Below are 22,111 nucleotides of genomic sequence, written 5' to 3'. Positions count from 1 at the left end.
GTCCTGCCAATAGTAAATGGAGGCAACAGGTTTTGAAACCCACAAACCCCAAGCCTGTCCTCTTGGTTGTTGTGTTAATGTGAGGTACATGGTTCAGACATTTAACCTGTGCGTATTAAATGAGGTTGTACAGTGTTTCTTCTTTACCTGCTAACCCCAATATTAAATAAGCATGAATGTTAACAGATCTGAAATAGGAAGCACACTTGGCAAAACCCCAGATTTCCCAGGTACAGGATTGAGCTTTTCGGTGCTGGGACAAAATACCTGAGAAAATTAGCTTCGTTCTAGAGAGCAGTCTTTCATTGTTCATTTTTTATATATTTATGAAACATGGGACTTCTACTCTCTCATGGGGACTTTATCTTCTAACAGTCATCATGTGCTCCATTTAAAAGAATTTAAACTCAACGCTCTTGAGGCTGGAGGTGGACACGGTAGCAGATACTCACACGGTTATCTTTGTCCAACAGCATACTTTTGGTTATTTGAAGGTTAATTTTAGGCTAAGTTGTATCATCTCCCTCCCTTTTATAGGGCTTCCTGAAGAATGAGAAGGACAATGCCCTGCTGTCTGCCATTGAAGAGTCCCGGAAGAGGGTAAGAAAATGAACCAACGTGTACATTGTGTAAAGTCATGGGGCAGCGGTATACACCAATGGAATGCAGGTCTTAGAGGTTGGGATCCATGTCCCAGAGAGGTGGCTCACAGGGAATTCTACAGGGCCCCTATTTTTTATTTATTTTGAAACAAGTTCTCAGTAAATTATAAAAGTTTGCCTTGAACTTGAAATTCTTTTGTTTTAGCCTCTCAAATACTGGATTACAGACGTGTGTAACTGTACCCAGCTTAAAGGAACCATTTTTAAGCATGCCATGTTAAGCTGGGTGTGGTGGTACACAGTCGTAATCCCAGTACTTGAATGGCTGAGACAGGAGGATCGCAGGTTTGAAGTCAGCCTCAGCTACTGAGGCCCTTAAAACTTATTGAGACACTGTTTTAAAATAAAGAATAAAAAATAGGGCTGGGGGTGCAACTTGGAGGTAGAACGTCCCTGGGTTCAATCCCCAGTACTGCAAAAAATTAAAAGAAAAGGAAAAGAATGCCATGCTTAAAATTGTATATATATTTAGTGATGGAGATGCACCTGAGATACTGGACTGAACAATTATTGTTAAATTAACTTTAAATTGGAAGAGCCAGGAAATTCTTTGGCTTTATTGTTATCGTATAAATAGTTTTTGCTTTCTACTGAATTGGCAATTCAGAAAAGTTATTATGATCATTGATCATTTTCTTCAGCTTTTTTCCCCTTTATCATGCAAGATGATAATACTCCCTCTTATACTTACAGTTTCTCCAAGGTGTTCTTTTTTTTTTTTTTAAAGATAGCTTGGTACAAAAAAAGATGGTAGATAAGTCATCCCGAGCAACCATTATATCTCAGCAATAGTTTGCAGAAGCATTCCTACTAGATAACCAAAGAGCATTTAGTTTCTGTTTCCCGACATGTGAGTTATCTCTGTTTGTTTCTGACAAGGATCAGAAGATCAAACCTTTCCAGAGGATCTGATTAAAAAGTAAGAAATTTTCAGGCCACTGGGGTCTGTGGAGAGGGCAGAGAAAGGTTAAGTATCAAGTGGAACTGGTTTGGAGACAGCGGCCTCAGACCGTTGGTTCTGAGGAAGGTACACCTCATGCTACCAGCAGTGGCTCTCTGCAGGAGGAGTGGGGTAAATGAAGAGCTCTCTTTTGCAGTTTTCTTATTCAACCCTGATATCAATTGAAATGTATTTCTGTGGTTTAAAAAATAATAAAGTGAAGCTGGGCATTATGGTACATGCCTGTAATCCCAGTACTTTGGAGGCTGAGACAGGAAGATTGCAGGTTCGAGGCCAGTTTCAGCAACTTATAGAGACCCTGTTTCTAAATTTAAAAAATAGGGGTAGACGTGTAGTTCAGAGGTAGACTGCTCCTGGCTTCAGGTCCCAGTACCATAAATAAGTAAATAAAGCTGCTACTCTAAAGTGCTTTATCAAAATATTTTGTAAGGGTGAACAGTGTTTCAATTGGACTGATGTGAGATAGGGTTGCCAAGGAGCCTGTCAGCCCAAGTTATTATTTTATTTATTCATTTATTCTGTTTTTTTTTTTTAATAGTACTGGGGATTGAACCAAGGGGCATTCTACCTCTGAACTACACCACCAGCCCTTCTTCTTTGTTTTATTTTTTATTTTTTATTCTTTATCTTGAAACAGGTCTCATTAAGTTGTGGAGGGCCTCACTGAGTAGCCAAAGCTGGCCATGAACCTGTGATCCTCCTGTCTCAGCTTCCCAAATACTGAGATTACAAGTGTGGGCCACCAAGCTGGGTGAGACATACTACCTCTGAGCTACACCTCCAGCCCTTATTATTATTATTATTTTTATTTTGAAACAGGCTCTTGCTAAGTTACCATGTGCTGGTCTTGAACCTGGGCTCCACCTATCTTCCTATTCCAAATTCTGGAATTACAAGCTTGCTCCTGGTTCCAAGGCATTATTTAAATGGCTGATATATTTAATTTTCAGAATACAATTCCCTAAAATTTCATTAATTAGATTGTTGGCAGTAGTATTTAGTCCTAGAAATAGAAAAATTCACTTGTTTCAGATTTGAAAATGTTAAAGGGGAATTCTGTGTTGTTGTTCACACTCTGAGTTACCAACATTGATTCTCCTGCTGTAAAGGACCAATGAAATTAAATTAGGATTGTCGAACGCTACCAAGCCTTATTAATCCACTTACCCTGCAAAATGTGTTTCTAGAATTGGCAGTCACTGAACGTTGTGCCATACTGAGACTAAATGTGCAGCCAGCCAAAACATTTAGGTGACATGCCACAGTACAAAATGCCTGCATATGTGTTTGTGAGGGAGACATTCGGTGTTGGGAGCCAGCCTCGGGGAAGACCTCCGACCTTTCTGGAACCAAGAGACTACTGCTGAGATGGAATCATTTTCAAACAAAAATTATTTGAAAATCAGCAGGTTTCTGGCATTTCAGTGGCAATTTCATGTTTGAATAACTTGCCAATGTCCTGCTGAAATGCCAAGAAAACAAGCTACAAAACCACAAATATGTCCCATCTTTTCTTATTTGGTGCATCCCAGCAAAAACAAAACAACAATATCCAAACATATGCAGTGTTTCTAAAAGCCAGAAACAGCTCAGTAATAAATGTTTGTGAAGTCAAAGCATATTGGCCTCTTTCCTTTATAAAAATAGGGTCCCAGTGCTCCCCACCTGTTCTTAATTGTTGCCCAGTTCTTCCCCTGCCTTCCTTTAATATGTTCTAAGAGAAGTATTTTCTACACATAACAATAACTTAAAAGAGATTCTGTTCTAATTTATAATGGTTTCTTTACTGCTTTGTCGTTTTCTCTAGATTGTTTTGCTTTCCTTTTAATTTTTGTGGCTGCACACCTTCTAGTTGATCCCCTTTCTCGTTTCTTGGTTTTCTTTCCTTCTAATCACCATTCTCTGCTTCCTACCCCTCCTCAGAACCTCACTGCCCTCTTCTTAGTTCATAGTTGAGTGTATCTGTTGATTCTTCTCCCTCATGAGCTCTTATTTAGCTTTCTTCTTTGCTCCTAACCCAGTGGTTCCACTTAGATAGTATAAAGGGAATAAGCTGTAATCAATTGGGTAGATTGGTGGCAGATCATCCTCAATTATCCCACAAATTGGATGTTTGTTTGCCTGTAATGTAATAAAGATAAGCTGAGGGGGTGTGGCCAGGGAAGCAATTTTTAATGTTGGGCCATTTATTTTTTGAATCTCCTAATCACACTGATGATGAATGAAATCATAGCACTGTTTGTTCAGTTTGTGGGGCTGTTTCTAAATGAGTAGCCTGGCTTACTTAGGTATATCTAAGGATTTGAGCCCAGAAAGCCTCCACTTCTTTTTTGTGTGTGTGGTGCTGGGGATGGAACCAGGGGCTTTCTACCTCTGGACTATACTCCCAGACCCATATTTTATTTTGAAGCAGGGTCTCACTAAGTAGCTGAGGCTGGCCGCAAACCTGTGATCCTTCTGTCTCAGCCTCCCAAGTACTGGGATTACACACATGTGCCACCACGCCCAGCTTGTCTATGGCCATTCTTTATTGGCCAAAGGACTTGTCCCTAAGAAAAACTCTTGTGACATTGTGTGTTTGTGTGTGTGTGTGTGTGTGTGTGTGAGTGAGAGAGAGAGAGAGAGAGAGAGAGAGAGAGAGAGAGAGAGAGAAAGAGAAAGAGAAAGAGAAATTCAGGGGCATTTTGCTTCCAAGCTAAAGCACCAGCCCTGTTTTCTTTTTTATTTTTATTTTTATTTATTTATTTATTATTATTATTAATTTTTTTTGGTGGTACTGGGGTTCCTGGAAGCCCTTCTACCTCTGGGCTACACTCCCAGACCTATTTTTATATTTTTATTTAGAAACAGGGTCTCCTAAGCCAGCGCGCGCGGCTGGCTTCGAACCTGCGTGATCCTCCTGTCTCCGCCTCCCAAGCGCGGGGATTACAAGCGTGCGCCACCACGCCCGGCCTTCTTTTTTATTTTGAAACCCAGTCTCACTAAGTTGTTGGGGTTGGCCTCGAACCTGCAATTCTCCTGCCTCACCCTCCCAAGAACTAGGATTCCAAGCATGTATCACCACACTCTGCTCTCTTGTGACAGTTGGTCCTGGGTTGATGTCACAACTTCATCTGTGCCTTACTCCCTGTTGCAAACTCAAAAGCTGTATAATATACCAATAGCAATATGCTCTGGAGATCTTCTCCCACCTCTTTATTTTTGCTCACCTTTGACCTTGTGCCACCCAGCCGTCCATTTTTTTCCCCACATAGGAGAGGTTTACAACTAAGGAAGCAGTTGGTCTGACCCCTAAGTAGGAAAAGTTTTAGAAGACAGTGTGGCTTACCTGTGTATTCTTTATGAATGGAAATTATCTCTCCCTCCTCCTTCCACCCAGCTTTTCTGACCCATTATACTTCTTTGCAATCAAATTAGAGTTTTTAGGTCTAAGTGGACTCATGTGAACAAGAGGTAAGGCTTTTTCTCTGAGTATTTTTCAACTCCTGCTAACTGATGGAATGATCCATTTTACCGATTAGTGAAAAGGAAGATGGTAAAGTAGTAATGGTCATGTCTCCTGCATCTTCAGAAAAGGGTGTGAGATGTGTCAGCCTTCTTCCTAATAATTTTTCTGGGAGTACAGTGCCCATTTTCCACCATCTAATATATATTTGTCCTAATACAAACAGCCCATTTGTAGGGAGATTTGATTTATTTATTTATTTTTTTTATTTTTTGCGGTACTGGGAATTAAACCCAGGTTCATGCTACCTCTGAGCTACAACCCCCAGCTGTCTGAGCTACAACCCCCAGCTGTATTTTTTATTCTTCATTTTGAAACAGGTTCTCACTAAGTTGCAGAGGGCCTCACTAAGTAGCTGAGTCTGGCTGCGAACCTGAGATCCTCCTGTCTCAGCTTTCCAAGTACTGGGATTTCAAGTGTGGGCCACCATGCTTGGCTTTATATTTAATTTTTTAATGTTCCCCAAAGCTCCTGTATATTAATATATCCATATAAATTAACCGCATTGCCAGAAATGAAGCAGGCATTACTAATAACTCCCTTGGTGCTACTTAATTAGATGCCTATCTGATTGTCAATGAAATAGCTTTTTGAAAACTGGGCTTAAGCTGATGGGAAACCTGGTCTGCCAACTAAATGGCAATAGGCTAAGAATGGTCATTAGGAGTAGCTCCATTCTTTTTTTTTTTTTTTTTTTTTTTTTAAGATTGAACCTCGGGGTGCTCTACGAGTGAGCTATATCCCTAACCTTTTCATTTTTTATTTTGAGACAGTATCTCACTAAGTTGCACAGACAGGCCTGGAATTTGTGACATTCCTGCTTCAGCCTCCCAGGTAGCTGGGATTATAGGCATGTACCACCACTCCTGCCTCTAAGTTGTTTTGATTTCCTCCTCAGAGTTTTTGTCTTCTTTTCGTCCTTTTACCTCCCCCTCTCTTTTTTCCTGCTGAGAGCCATTGTTTTGGCACTACCTGCCAGTGTGGCAAGTAGATAGTAGTTAAGTTTGCTAGGCTTTTCAGTGGTTCCAAGTAGACTGGTAGGGAACTTAATCCCAGAATGCTGGTTTTATTTTACTGGTTCCTTCCTGCTATGAAAATATTAGTGGGTTTGGGGGGAGGTACTAGGGATTGAATGCAGGGGCATTCTACCTCTGAGCTATACCTCTAGCCCTTATTTTTTGTTTTGAAACAGGGTCTACCTAAATTGCTGAGAGTCTGGCTTAGTTCTGAGGCTGGCCTCACACCTGATTTTCCTGTTGATAGCCTCTCAACTACAGGGATTACAGGGCTATATCCAACTTGTTCTTAAATAAACAAAATCACTGGGAAAAGTTTTTGTCTTTGTGTTATTGTAGATGCTTTAAAAATTTTTTTTTTTTCTGGTGGTACTGGGGGTGGAACCCAGGGTGATTCTGCTTCCAAACTATACCCCCAGCCCTATTTTTTATTCTTTATTTTGAAACAGGGTCACACTGAGTTGCAAAGGGCCTAAGTATCTGAGGTTGTCCTGGAACTGCAATCCTCCTGTCCCAGCCTCCCAAAGTACTGGGATTATAAGCATGTGCCACCACGCCCGGCTGATGCTTTTACAATTTTAAGATACTATTGATATTATTATTTCATGTATTGCAAAGAAAAAAAATACCTACAACATGCAATTAATTATAATAGTCAGCCTAAGCCAGGCACGGTGGTGCACTTTTGTAATCCCCGTGCTTGGGAGGCTGAGACAGGAGGATTGCACAGATTCGAAGCTAACCTCAGCTACTGAGTAAGGTTCTCAGCAACTTAGTGAGACCCTGTTTCCAAATAAAGTATAAAATAAGTCTGGGAGTATATCCTGGAGGTAGAAAAGCCCCTGGGTTTCACCCCCAGTATCACACACACACACACAAAGTTATAATAGCCTAATTTCAGAGGTTTTAAAAAGATATTTGTCTTAATAAACACATGGAGAGGTACTCAGTGTTACTAATGAGCCAGTTGTGGTGGCTCATGCCTGTCATTCCAGCTACTTGGGAGGCTGAAGCAGGAGGATCATAAGTTTGAGTTCAGCATGGCAATTTAGCAGGAGCCTGTCTAAAAAACTTAAAAAGGGCTGGACATGGTGGAGCATGCTTGTAATTCCAGCATTTGGGAGGCTGAGACAGGAGGACCTGGGTTCTCGGACAGCCTCAGCTACTTACTTGCAACTCAAGGATACCCTGTTTCAAAATAAAGAATAAAAAATAGGGCTGGGGGTGTAGATCGGAGATAGAATGCCCCTGAGTTCCATCTGCAATACCCCCCCCCCAAAAAAAATTTAAAACAGGCTAGGGATATAGGCTAGTGTTAGAGTGCTTGCCTAGCACGCATGAGGATCTGGGTTCAATCCCTATTACTGAAAAAAGAAAAAAGAAAAAAATCACTAATCATTAGAGAAATGTAAATAAGAATCATACCTGTTAGGATGGCTCCTATATATAAAAAAAAGAATATAATGTTGGTAAGGATGCAGAGAAATTGGAACTTTTGTGCACTCTGGGTAATCCAAAATGGTGCAGTCTTTTTATGTAGAATAATGTTGGCCAGGGCCTGGGGAGAGAAATGGGAACTTATTGATAAATAGTGATAGAATTTCAGTTCTGCAAGTTGAGTTCTGGAGATGGAAGATGGTGATAATTGTACAACAGTATGAATGTACATATGCTACCCTTAAAATCTTAGCTGGGCATGGTGGTATACTTCTGTAATTCCAGTCATTGGGAAGCTGACACAGGAGGATTGCAGATTTGAGGACATCCTCAGCAACCTAGTGAGACCCTGTTTCAGTAAATAAATAAATAGGGCTAAGGGCATAACTTGGGAATAGAATGCTTCTGGGTTCAATTCACAGTATCACCAAAAAAATTTTAAGTTTGAAAAAAGGTAAATCTTCTGTGTATTTTAGGATAATTAAAAGGCATCAGATCAGTGAAGTAGGGTATGTTACAAACAGTTGTCAGTAATTTTTTGAGTGTGTGTGTGTGTGTGTGTGTGTGTGTGTGTGTGTGTGTTTTACTGGAAAATAACCTGGGAGCATTCTACCTCTGAGCTACACCCCTAGCCCTATTTTTTATTCTTTATTTTGAAACAGGGTCACATTAATTTGCCAAGGGCCTAAGTAGCTGATGTTAGCTACAAACCTGCTATCCTCCTGTCTCAGCCTCCCCAGAACTGGGATTATAAGTGTACACTACCACGCCAGGCTTGAATGGTAATGTTTTAAAATTATATTAAGTGTATTTCTTTTGCTCTGCTTATGGAGAAGTGGTGGTGGGGGGGCTTTGCTTTTCTGCTGGGCTCTAAAGGAAGCCATATTTTTATTCTTCATTTGGGTCGTTGCCCTGTTCTCCTCCCTCACAGACCTTTGGCATGGCTGAAGAGTACCACCGAGAGTCAATGCTGGTCGAGTGGGAGCAAGTGAAACAGCGGATTCTGCACACACTGCTGGCTTCAGGAGAAGATGCCCTTGACTTTACTCAAGAAAATGAGGTAGATTGAATAAAGAAGATAAACCATTCTATCTCCCTGTGGAAACATTTCTTTCACTTGGCTTTCAGGGTGCCACGTTTGCCTGCATTTCCTCCAACATGCCTGGCTGCTTCTGCTGTGTCTCCTGGCTGAGTTTTCCTCAGACCCCCTGGCCTCCAGATGTTGTCCAGTGTCCTAGGATGCCCAAGTCCTTGACCTCTTCTTTTTTCTCTCTTAATCACTCTCGATTTTATCTGTGTCTGTGACTTTAAGTACTGTCTGCATGCTGAAGACTCTCATTCACATTTGCACCCCTGAGCCCCATGTTCACTTGATGTCTCATAGGCATCTGAGGCTAAATGTGTCCAGATTGAGTCATGATGGCAACTCCCTGATAATCCACTTTCTCTTCTCACTAAGGTGCCCAACTTTACAAATGGCAGTTTCAGCTTTTCTCTTGCTCAGATCAGAAAACCTCAGATTTATTTTTGTCTTTTCCTTCTCCATCTCTGACATCTAGTGTCTTTCACATGCTGACCAATCTAGTTAACCCTACCCTTAAAATATGCCCAGAACACAACCACTTTTCACCAGCTCCACTCAATAGTCTGGTCCAAACCAGCATCATCTCTCACTTGGTTTTTTTTAACTACCCTCCTGTTCTGTTTTGTTTTGTTTTCTTTAGTTTTCTATGGCTAAAGACAAGCCTTTTGCTTGGCTGGGCATTTCTGGTTCAGGGTCTCTGGAGACTGCATTCCTTGCAAGGCGATTCCGAGGAAGAGCCATCCCAAGCTCATTGATGTGGCTGTTGGCAAGCCTTAGGTCCTCTCTGGCACTTGGCTAGAGACTTTAGTTCCCTCTTAGATGGGCCTCTCCATGTGCTGCTCACAACTTGATAGCTTGCTTCCTTAAGGGCAGGTGGAAGGGGACGCAAGGGAGAGCTGAAGAGCCTCAAGACAGAAATCACAATTTCTCTGTTATTTAATCTCAAGAGTACTAGCCTGTCACTTCTTAGGTAAGAGGCCAGTCACTAAATCTCCTACACTATAGGGGAGAGGCCTGAATATAGGAGATGGATATTATTGGAGCCATTTTACAGGCTGCTGACCAGACTGGTCTCCTGATTCTGTTCTTGTATGCTGTGATACTTTCAACATAGCAGCCAGAATAATACTGTTAAATGATCAGTTAGACTTCTGTCAGTTCTCTGCCCATAGCCCTACAGTGATACCCATCTTACTTGGAATAAAAGTCAAAATTCTTATGCTGGGCGTGGTGGTGCATGCTTGTAATCCCTGCGCTTGGGAGGCGGAGACAGGAGGATTTTGCTGGCTTAAGAGACCCTGTTTCCAAATAAAAATATAAAATAGGTCTGGGAGTGTATCCCGGAGGTAGAAGGGTTCCATCTCCAGTACCACCACAAAAAAAAAAAAAAATGTCAAAATTCTTACCATAACCTATAAATTTCTACAGGACCTGGTCTTGTTGCCTAAATTTATCCTATACTATTTTCTCTGTTGTTCTTGCAGCTCCAGCCAAACACATTCTATACACATTCCTTGAAAAACTGGCAAGGTAGCTGCTTCCTCTGCCTAGAATGTGCTTTCCCAAATAACTGCATGGCCATCTCCCTCACTTCCTTCCAGTATTGACCCACTGCTATCTTAGGCCTTCTAAGGCTTTGTTATCTGAAATCCATACCAATTTCTTCTCATTCAACACTTCCTGTACCATCTCTTTTTCCGTTTTCTTTTAGCACTTCCTCCCATGTATAATAGTACTTTATACTGTCTTTTTATTTGTCACAGTAGATTATAAACTCTATGAAGGTAAGGCTTTTTATTTTATTTTGTTTATTTCTGTACAGCCAATGCCTATAAAAGCTCCTGATGCATAGTAGATGTTCAAGAAATATATGTACATTGAGATAAGAAAGCTGAAGCTCAGAGAGATGTATGATATGCCTATGAGATCCAGGACTGTAGACCACCACCCTACTCAAGTATGACCAAGGATGAGTCAGTTGTCATTTGGGGTATCTGCAAGGTAAACAACTTGCAGCATCCCACATCTGTCTTCAAACTTTCTCCTGATTTAAAAACCACTTTAAAAAAAAAAAAAACTAAATTAGTCCCCAAATAAATAGATGCCTATGTCTTCTGTCTTGAGAAATTGTTCCTTAAGGACCCTGTCCCATATTTCTTAGACTCAACAATAAAGATTTTGAGAAGGAAAAACTAACGTATGGCATCTTTGGCCAGTCTAATGCTCCTCTCTCAGTTCTTTGTTAATCTAATCAAATAACTAGAGTAATTCATGGTTGTATAAAATTTATCTTAAAAATGGTGTTAATAGGTTGTGTTCTATATAGGGATTTGGAAGTAATTATAGATTGTAAATGAGATGTTCTTTCTTGATTGCTCATCTCTTAAAAATAGGCTAGTCTATTTAGTAGATTTTTCTTCTTTGACCTCTAATCCCCTTGGAAAGGAGATACAAATGCTTTTCTCCTCTCTATTATACACCTAGTAGAGTGAATAGCATTGTGTAAAAGTTAGTAGATGATGCAAACAGGTTCTCTTTAGGTTATCCAGGGAAATGCTATTTTCTGGAAACTTGTAGGTTTTGTTTTTTGCTGTTTTTAGCTTTTTTTCCTGAAGTGTAACTTATATACAGAAAAGTACACAAATTTTCTCAGTGAATTACAACGAATGGAACACACTTAGATGAAGAAACAGAACCTTACCAGCACCCCAACAATTCCATTTGTGCCCCTTTTTGGTCTCTGTCCCCCCACCCAACCAAAAATGAACCTGCTCCCCTGACTTCTAACATAGCAGATGCATTTTGCCTGATTTTGAACCTTATGTAACTGCATCATAGGCTATGTACTTTTGTTTCTGATGCATGCATGATAGATAATCTACATGTTATTGCATGTAGTGTTAAACCATTTATCTCATGGCTGAACAGTATAACTGCAATTTGTTTATTATAATGTAGATGGACATTTGGATAGTTTCTAGTTCTTGGCTTTTATAAATAGTTGCTATTATGAACATTCTTTTTTTTTTTTTTTTTTTTTTTTTGCGGTACTGGGGATGGAACCCAGGGGCATTCTACTTCGAAGCTACACCTCCAGCCCTATTTTTTATTCTTTATTTTGAAGCAAGGTCTCACAGTGCAAAGGCTCACTAAGTAGCTGAGGCTGTCCTTGAACTGCAATTCTCCTGTCTCAGCCTCCTGAATGATGCGATAATAAGCATGTGCCACCACGCCCGGCTCATGAACATTCTTTTACGTGTCTTTTGGTGAACACAAGTTTCTATCTTTTTTGGGATATACTCAAGGGAGGAACTGCAAGGTCAGAGGGTATGCATGTGTTCATCTTTAATAGATACTATTAAATGGTTTTCTTTTTTCGTTTTTTGCAGTAGCTACACTATTTTTATTCTTTATTTTGAAACAGGGTCTCAGTTACAGAGGCCTCACTAAGTAGTGAGGCTGGCCATGAACCTGTGATCCCAAATACTGAGATTAGAAGTGTGCGTCACCACGCCCAGCTCAAATGGTTTTCATCAGTGTATCTTCCCACCAGTAATATGTGAAAATTCCATTTGTCCCATATCCTTACCATACTTGGTGTTCTCTGGCTTTTTAAATTTGACCCTTCTGGTGGCTGCATGGACACCTGTGTTTTTGCAGGCTTCTTCTGTATAATTTCCTTCAAAATGATGGAAAGGTGTTATCATCTCCACTTGGTCCACCTGCTGCCTAGGAAGACCACACAGTGCAAAGGCAGGCTTTAGAATTCATCAGGCTTGGTTCCTGGGCCTGTGACTGCTCCTTATGAAAAACTTTTCTTGAAGAACTGTTAAAAGGAATGTAAAACATATGTGAAGCCCTAGCCCAGTGCTTGGGTGCATGCACACCCTGCATGTCCTAGCAATAATATTATGGTTATTAGTATTTCTAAGCTACATACAATTATGTTTACTCTAACCCATTTTACTGTGGATCTTTTTAAATGTTTCACTTGATTTATAAACTTTTGCTGGGAATGAAAAAAATCTTTGGGCGTAAATAGGTGAAGTGAAGTAAGGACATATGACTTTATTTGTACAACATTCTTTTTTGAGTACCTCATTATCAGGAATAATGTTGTTGATATCCAGTCATTTATTTGGAAGAAGGCTTCAGATGATTTTGAGCTGAACTTACATTGAAAGGAAATGTCCAAATTTGGATAATTTAGTATAGAGAGAGGCCCAAGGCTTTAAAAAAATTTTAAAGCAAAAATGGACCTGGATATAGAGGTTTCTGAAACATTTCCCTCCAAGCCTTCCAATAACAGAAGAGCTGGGAGACATTGTCAGTATCTGTTCCTGGCAAGTTTTAATAAAGGAAACGATGCTTTAATAGCATAAAGTCAGTTTGAGAAATTAATTCCCTTAGGACATCATTGAAGAAGGAGATGTAACTTTTAAACAAAGGTAGAATTGAAAGAATGTTAATAACTTTTCCAGTTATGGTCTGAATAAAATGCTGTGCTTTGAAGCAAGAAAGAGACTTATGGCTCTGAATTCTATGACTCAGTTCTTGCACCTGCTCCATTTAAGGAAGAATCCCCCCAGCGTTGTGTGACAGGATGAGGTATTTGTGTAGTCTTGGGAATCCTTCGTGTATCTTAGCCAGCTTTTAAGCAGTATTTTAAAGGTAAATTTACTTAACCTCATTGTAGTCTAGTGGTTATACTGGATTTGGATGTAGTCAATGGATGGTCCCTTCGTGTATTATCTAGAAAACGACTTAGCAAGCAACAGACTTGCTAGAGAAGCTAAACGGTAGCTTCATAACTATAGACAATGATAGTGCCATTCTGTACAGAACTGTTGAAAAGCCTGTAATTTGGTAACGGACATAACCAAGTTTCAGTCACACATCTTTCCTACATTTTAACATCTCTGAAATCAACATATGTCTCAAATTGAATGTTGTGTCATAGTTTGACAGTATTTTTTTCTTTCATGGTGGCACATAAAGTGATATTATGTCTTACAATAGATAATGCATTAGATTTGATGAAATATAGTAAAATAGACTGATAAGAGTTTGAATTTGAGAAACCCAGACTAGACAATTCCAAACTGTACTTTGTGGTGCCCTGCCAGTTTCCTACGGGGCAGTCCTGGTTCACACGTTGAGATTTGAGTAGGATTTCAAGAAAGAAAGTGTTCTACTCTTTCAAAAGAGAAGATTTTTAAAAAAGAAAACAACAATACAATTCAAGAGGTCCTTCATTTTATTATCCTGTTGTATCGCATATAAACACTATATCTGGTGGTGCTACTCTGAGAGTAGAGGGCTACAGACACACTTGTGTAAAGTCTGCCATTGTCCTCCATCCTTACCCAAACATAACCTCTGTCAGTGGTTCATGTCATTCCAGTTTCCTCTCAAAGTACTTGAGTTTAAATTTATATATGTATATATATCTTACCAATTATTAATCAGCCATTAATGGCATCAGCCTACATATTAGGTTCTACACCTCTATGTTTTGCTTTTTTAGAGCTTTCTCTAGGTAGGTCTGTGTTGTTATTTTAGTGGTTGTCATAGTATTCCATTGTGTGAATGGATTAACCACTCTACTAATTTTATCTACAAAGAGCAAGGTGATACAGTCTTAGGTTGCATTTAGAATTCTGGTCTTCTGATCCCCATCTGGTGTTTTTTTTTTTTTTTTTTTTTTTTTTCCCTAATAGTTCTGGGCTTTTATAACTAAGTATTATAAATTAATCACTTTGGTTTCTTTTTGCTTATATAAAGCCAAAATGTTCCTCTTGGAAATTAAACTCTTTTCCTTCTTCAGTATCCTATTTTCTTATAGTTATAGTCTTTCTTTCCTGACTAAAATATACTACTCCATGGGAAAAGAGTTTTATGAATCCCTGGATATGCTTTGTACAGTAAGAGATGATAAGTAAAAATCTTCAGTTCTCTTCTGACACACTCTTCCTACTTGTCCTGGAATGGCATTTCTAGGAACATCATCTATTCTGAGAGGTCTGTTCCCAGTCTGTCTCTGGGATGCTACCATTTCCCCACATATCTCCAGGCTCCTGGTGAGCCCCTCTTTTTCTTTTTTGGCCCTGCCCTCCTTCTTCCTTGTTTTTCTAGTCTTTGATTCCCTGCTTCTATTGCCTACTCCTGTTATCCTAACTTGTTGTCCCCACTGTGTTTTTGTCAAGCCCCAGTGCAGAGAAACCCAGAGGTTAGAGGGTAAGGAATGTTATTCCAGACAGGATGCTGGCACCCACTTTCCCAGCCCTCTGGCAGCTCAGTTATGGAATTCCAGCTGAGCGTTTGCCAGTTCTTCTGCTCAGGAATGTACATATACACGTCCTGTTGATGGATAATTGACTTTATGTGTGGTGAAACAGCAGCTTGGCCAAGGGCAACTGAAGGAGAGGTGCTTATGAAAACAAGAGCATTAGGCAAAATTAATTTACATGGAAATTCAAAGGCTGAAAACCAACTACCTTTTAAATAGATAACTTTTAAAATTAGGTTTTTAGTACTGGAAAGTATTTCTCAAGGCTAATCAAGGATAGCTGAAACAACCATGTGCTTAGTGCTATTCTCCTTTCCCTTCCCCTACTTATTCTCTCCAACTCGGTTACTAGAATAGGCAAAGTGCTCTGTTCTTTAAAGACTGTGGGATCTTCAGCTTTCAGGAGGCTATGTTCTGGAAAGGTGTCCTCAACATATTGTTACTGGAAACACTCAGAATTAGCCCCAAAGTAGAAAATGTGCTGGTGAGGGCTCCATTCAAAGAAGGAATACATGTTCATTGTAGAAAAATAAGATGAGACTTTCTAGCCAGCACAAAGTAAAATATTTTAAGTAATGTTTCTGCAGTGTCCATACTAGCTATTGTTGTTCATCATATGTTTTGTTCGTCATATGTTCATTATGGTTATTTTTTGTTTACAAAGTAATAACAGCAATTTTTGGCCCTGTATTGGGCTCTGTGCTGAGCTCTTTCTACTTAGTCCTCATAACAGTGCTCTTAGGTAAGTACAGTTGGTCCTCCATATCTGTGGATTTCATATCAGTGGATTCAACCAACTGCAGATCAGAAATAATCAGGAAAAAAAGTTGTGTCTGCTGAACATGCACAGAATTTTTTTCTTTTTACTACTCCTTAACAATACAGTATAATTATTTACATAGCATTTACATTTTATTAGATAATAACAAACAATGAAGACATGATTTAAAGTATATGAGAAGCTGAGTGCAGTGGTGTACATTCTCTAATCCCAGTTCTTGGAAGGCTGAGACAGGAGGATCGCAGGTTCAAGGCCAACCTCAACAACTAGTGAGACCTTTTTTCAAAATAAAAAGTGATGGAGGTTTTTTTCCCATTGATATTAAAATGACTGTAATATTTTTCTCCCAACTTTATCTTCATCTCATACCTATGGATGGGTACTGTTACTGCCTTCATTTCAGAGCCAAAGAATTAAAGACTTAAAAGAAGCAAGATGCTCAAGGACACAAAGCTAGTAATGGATCCAGGGTTCCTAGCACCACTTTCTTCCATGGTGGCTGTCCTGGGGAGCTTGCTCAGGCTTTTCTGGCAGGCAGGTTAGGGTAGTGGTGAAGAGCATAGAGTATCAGACTGTGTTCAACTTTGGCTCCACTGTTTCCCACTGGAGAGAACTTGGGCAGATTGCTTTACTTTCTGTGGGCCATTTTGTCTACACCTGCAAAATAGATATAATAAAGCTATTCATAGGATCGTTCAGTTACATGGAAGTTCTGACAGTTTTCGGCACAGTTATTGACTTCATATAGTACTATCCATAATATATCTACTTACTTCAGTTTCACGCTTGTACTCCAGGTTGAAAGAAGGAAGCTGAAAGGTCATCCCATTTTCTTTTATCCTCTTAATCAGGGAAAGCAGAAGCTGTCTTCAAATGTACTAGCAGTCTTGTGTTTCTATTTCATGGGCTGGAACTAGGTTCCTAGCTGTAGTAAAGGTAAAGATATATTCAGTGGTGTGGAGGGTCACCTCATGGGCTATTAGATTTTCAGATAATTTCAGTCTAGTTGATACCACTTTGGGTAGCTTGAAATCTGCCATGATGGGAGTAATTGCACTACAGAAACCAGCCAGTGCTGATAGAAATGCATCACACAGCTGGGTATGTCTAACTCTACACCAGCCTGGAAGCAGCAGTGAGCAGAGTGAGGCGCGGTGATCAGGAACGGCCACTGGGTCAGCCAGCCAGCAGCATCTGCTCCGGTCAGAGAACTATTAGTGCAGTGGTCGCTAGGGATCCCAGCTGGGGGGCCCTCTCAAGGTCAGCCAGGAATCCCTTCATTTGGCTGATGAGAATCTGAGGCTCTAAAAACAATCTATTTTGCTCTAGACCCTAAAACCCTCCTGGAGTCTGGGTGTCTTGACAGGGTTCATTCTCTAGAACTGAGAGCTTAAAGGAACTCTTCTGCTGCCCGCACCCGCCCTGTCCCTCTTCTCTAGCCCGCTTCTAGCGCACTAATTCTTGTATTCCTCTGACCAGCTCTCAGTGCTGGGAAATCTAGATGCCATCTTTCGTCAGTTTCCCAGGAAACCTACTGTAAACTCTTTGTTTTAGATTTTAGAGAATAGTATATTGATTCTTTTTAAACAAGATAAGTGTAAAATTAGATCTCTGCTGTAGTAACTAATATATCGGAAATGTAAGAATGTACCTGAATTCATGTTTGTTTGTAGTGAGGAATAAGCTCAGCTAAAAATGAACTTTAGTCTTTTCTTTAGAAAGCTCTAATAAACTGTCTTCGTATATTTCTATGTAACTATCCTCATCCAGTGGTAATCTCTGGGGACAGGCTCTGTAGGCTGGCTTTTTTCATCCCTCTGAGGATGGATGCATGCACAGTACATGTGCTTAGAAACTCTCTGATGAATGAATACATGCCCAAGTTAGACTGGCTCCACATTGTTAGATACAGAAAAGTAATCAGTAGTTGTTGTCTTAGTATGGACTTGATTAGAAATGGACCTGCTGCTGTGCCCCACGAAATCTCTTCTCATTTCTCTCATATGATGGATAGAAACAGGAGGCTTACTAATAAAAACATGGCCCACTGATGTAAAGACCCAGGAGGAAAGATGAGAAGGAAGGGGGACAGGGGGTTAAAACCAAATGTCAGAAGAATGTACCTTTACATTCTTGTAAAGGTACATTGCACATGATTGTAATCCCAGCTTTCAAGAAGCTGAGAGGGGAGGATTGCTGTTAGTGGACAGCCTCAGCTATTAGTGAGGCCCTTTGCAACTCAATGAGACCCTGTTTCAAAATAAATAAAAGAGCCAGGCGTGGTGGCACACGCTTGTAATCCCCGGAGACAGGAGGATCGTGGCAGGTTCAAAGCCAGCCGCGCTGGTGTAAGAGACCCTGTTTCAAAAATATAAAATAGGTCTGGGAGTGTAGCCCGGAGGTAGAAGGGCTTCCAGGAACCCCAGTACCACCAAAAACAAAAAACAAACAAAACAAAACAAAAAAAAGATAGGGCAGGGATGTAGCTTGGAGGTAGAATGTCCCTGGGTTCCATCCCGAGTACTGCAAAAAAGAAAAAAAAAGAAGAAGAAGAAGAAGAAGAAGGAGAAGGAGAAGGAGAAGGAGAAGGAGAAGGAGAAGGAGAAGAAGAAGAAGGAAAAGAAGAAAGAAGAAGCAGTCATTAAGACATTTCTAGGACTCACCCAGCCTCCCATTATGTTTTAATCAACCCAGGCCCATGCCTCCTCTCTCTCATGTGTTCGTGGCATTTATTGAAACCGTAAAATCATCATTTTTAGGGAGTCTTAACTAGGAAATAGTTTCTTCACAGGTTTGTAGGTAGGAATATGCCTGTGTGGTTTTTATTTCTTCACATGACTGAGTTTTGTTCTTAACCAGTTTTGGATGTTTTTATCTATAGCCAAGCTACATCAGTGAGGTGGGGCCCCCTGGTCGAAGCTCTCTGGATAGCATCGAGATGGCCTATGCCCGGCAGGTGAGTGTCCTCACAAGGATTTAACCCAGGAAAATCCCTGTGAGACTCTGGGAACTCACAGGAAACAACGACTTCATGTGAAGGCCAAACCCCGAAAGCAAGCTGGGCCTTCATGTGGAGAACTGGTTAATATTTTACTATATAGGCCACTGGAAAATTCTATCAAATAGAGTAATAGGATGGCAGACTTGATATGGGGAAATTGAAATCTGCCCTCTACACTAACCAGGGCATCCCATTTTGAGTGTTGGCAATAGCTGCGTGTACAGTAAAACCTAGAGTAACTGCACTGCATAGCAAATGGACTTCTTTATTAACTGAAGTACCTGGTGGGCTGATGGTATGATCAGAAAGCCTTCTTTCACCCCTTGTTGAGAGACATTTCCTAAGTGTTTTTCTGCCCTGGTAAGCACACTGTACTGCGTACCAGTTCATATCATTGTTGCCTTGGAGAAGCTCTTGGTATACTGGGGATCATGCTTGTGGCTGCTGATTTTGACCACATAGTAGCAAGAATATGAATTGAAATACTTCATAGTTAAGTACAAGGCTCTCTTAGACGAGACTGTCCTGGGAACTGGACATGCCTGGGGTCACCTTTATGAATAAAGCAGTGCTAGCTGACTGTGTTCTATTATTTGCCATTTCCCTCCACAAAGTATCAGAAAGAGGAACATTCCTGTTTCTTGAGTTGAGGGTGGTGGGCTTCGTGCTCCAGCAGGACCCAGGGAGCACCTACTGAACTGTTGCTGACTCCATGACTCTGAGGGGGACACACCAGGGCCACATGTGGCCCCCAGTATTACCCACCACTTCCTTCCCACCCATCTGAGCAGGGTGGTTGGCAGCACAGATAGTGCTGTGGAGGAGAGTGAGGATCCCCGAGAAACTGTTAGAGCCTGTTCCTCGGTCCTCACTTCCCAGTCATTTAAGTCAGTAGAGTTCTGCATTAACTGAATACCTTGTAGGCGTACAGCAATACTAGAAATCGTCTTTTTACCCTTTGTTGAGAGATATTTCCTAATTTTTTTTAAGTCTCTCCCCTTACTGGTGTGGTGGCACATGTCTGGAATCCCAGTACTTGGGAAGCTAAGATGGAGGATCATAGGTTCGAGACCAGCCTAGGCAACTTAGCAAGACCCCGTTTCAAAATAGAAAATTAAAAAGGGCTGGGGTATAGGTCAGAGATAGAATCCCCTAGGTTCAGTCTCTAATACCAAGGAAAAAAAGGGTCTCTCTCCTTTAGAGTACCATTATGATTTCAAACTCCAGGCAGCTGAGGCTAGTTTCATCCGGATCCCACAGATCCGTCACTCCTGGTTTCAGCTCCTTACCACTGGCCCTCATTAATTTCATTCTGCTCCAATTTTTCTTACCCCTGCACATTGGCATCTTTTAAATTTCACTTCTCTCATATGACTGAATCCCTTCATTGTCAAGCCACCGCCAAGAATCCAGGCCTAAAGAATTTATAAGCTCCAGAGGAGAGGAGCTATGTATCATCTACATCTGCAATGACTGAAACTTCATCAGAGTTAACATTGATTAGCCTTTAGGACACTGAGATGTCAGATAGCTGTGGCCATCCCCTCCAGAGGGGGTGAATCTTCATATTTTGTGTTGACCACAGTATACTGCAAGGGAAAGCCTCTGATAAATGCTGACTCAGTGAATAAGTACTGCCTTATAGTTTAGGCCATTTAATTTAATCTCTGTAACAGCCCCAGAAGCTAAATATTTTCCTCCACTTAAAGCAGAGGAAGCTCAGGTTTAGTGGGGTCATTTTGTCTAACACTGGTGCTCTGTTCAATCTTTGGGAGTGAAGTTTTACATAAGAGTAAAACTTACTAGTAAACCACCATTATTTTAGTACCTTAAAAATAAAGAATAAAAAATAGGGCAGGGGGTGTAGCTCAGAGGTAGAATGCCCCTGGATTCCATCCCCAGTGCTGCAAAATAAATAAATTAATTAATTAATTTTAAAAATCCAGAGTATTAGGGGCCTTCTCATATTGTAAACATCATTCAGTTATTTTTTGGCTTGTTTTTGACAAAATTTTACCTAGAGAACAGATTTTTTCCAGAAGAAACTAATATTCCAAATGTGTAGCAACTGCTGTTTTAACGCACAACCTTACTCAGTTGTTAGTCCTGGATCTGGTACTTTTCAGTCTTGGCCAGCATGGCTCTTAAGAAGAAGCAGCCAAAACCCTTCCCTCATCCTGTCTTCTTCCTGTCTCTTCCTTGGTCCTTGCTCCCTGCCTCTAGCAGTCCTTTCCCAGGACCACCTGCTCCCATTCTTCAGGTGTTTGGAAGGCTGAGGTAGCAGTTAGCTTTCATGTGTCGCCCACAGCCCAAACACAGGACTGGGGAACAGGCCACGATGGGGAGGTTGGCCCCTTGAGGAAGATAAGGGTAGAAGTATCTGCTCCCCATTTTCTGACTTCAGAGCTGCTTCAAGAGGTCCTAACAGAGATTAAAACAGAAATTTTGCCATTTACTCTGCTTTTCATCATTTCAGATTTATATCTATAATGAGAAGATTGTCAGTGGCCACCTGCAGCCCAACCTTGTGGACCTCTGTGCCTCTGTCGCAGAGCTGGATGATAAGGTAACAGCCAGAACTAACTGGGGTGGGGCCTGTGTCCAGAGGGGAGTAGCAGCTTGCTGACTTTGTTGACATGCACTCTTCAGGGTTTTAAATAAATTTGGAGTGGTTTTTTGATAATGATTTTTTTTAAAGTATTCTCAAAAGGCCCAACCAGGATCAATGAATGTCCCTAAGAGTTCTTCTCAGCTGTCATTGCTTTGAATCCTGCCGGGCTCTGACTCTCCACCCTGTTTCCCTCCCCACACAGACTAAGGGGCTCTTTAAGGACAGCTGATTGTAAAGGCCGTGCGGTTTTGAACCTGTGAGCCTCTTAAACATGGCTCGGGGGTGTCTCCAGGGTCATTCTTCATGTGCCACTCATTCCATTTCTCTCTTTCCCTTTCCCCCAATATTTATGCTTTCTCCACTCTTTACCCCTGGCCAATTTTTTCCTCTATGAAAAAAAAATTTTAAAGTGAATGGGTGGGAAAATGGGTTGTATGTGGCCAGAGGAAAGAACAAAGGAGGGAAGAAAGGGTATAATGGAAGCAGGCACTCATACTTGGATATTGGTTTTGTTTTTGTAAATGCATCAAACTTTTCTTAATAGTAAAATATAAGGCAACACAGACTGATCTAGTTCACCAGTTACTCCACCACCTAGAACAAGTCATGTTTGGCTGGATATTCTACAGTTTCAGTTTTTGAAAAAGACCATGAAAACAGGCTTTTGTCTTTTGCTTTGGAAAAAGTTTAAACCTTTGTTTCTCTACTTGTTGCTGTTTTTTTTTTTTTTTTTTTTTTTAAAGAATATAGCCAAGGGTTCAGGG

The 22,111-nt window shown here is 40.7% G+C and overlaps 1 protein-coding gene across 6 annotated transcripts in view; it reads left to right on the top strand.

Moving 5' to 3' along the window:
• Positions 1–22,111, top strand: part of NUP93 (nucleoporin 93) — a gene marked incomplete at both ends in the record, with an annotated part of 94,283 nt that overhangs the window by 53,189 nt on the left and 18,983 nt on the right. For 3 of the 6 annotated variants that reach the window (XM_080702443.1, XM_080702442.1, XM_080702447.1), the window contains 4 exons: positions 538–600; positions 8,513–8,641; positions 18,617–18,691; positions 21,213–21,302. In XM_080702443.1, coding sequence (XP_080558569.1) covers positions 538–600; positions 8,513–8,641; positions 18,617–18,691; positions 21,213–21,302 — 357 coding nt within the window. The remainder of the gene's footprint in view (positions 1–537; positions 601–8,512; positions 8,642–18,616; positions 18,692–21,212; positions 21,303–22,111) is intronic. The other 3 variants (XM_080702445.1, XM_080702444.1, XM_080702446.1) reach the window with 2 other exon arrangements.

This window comes from Muscardinus avellanarius (assembly GCF_963383645.1).
Source record: "Muscardinus avellanarius genome assembly, chromosome: 10".
NCBI lineage: Eukaryota > Metazoa > Chordata > Mammalia > Rodentia > Gliridae > Muscardinus > Muscardinus avellanarius.
The sequence above is the reverse complement of the archived record's forward strand: the minus strand, read 5'-3'. Positions and strand labels throughout refer to the sequence as shown.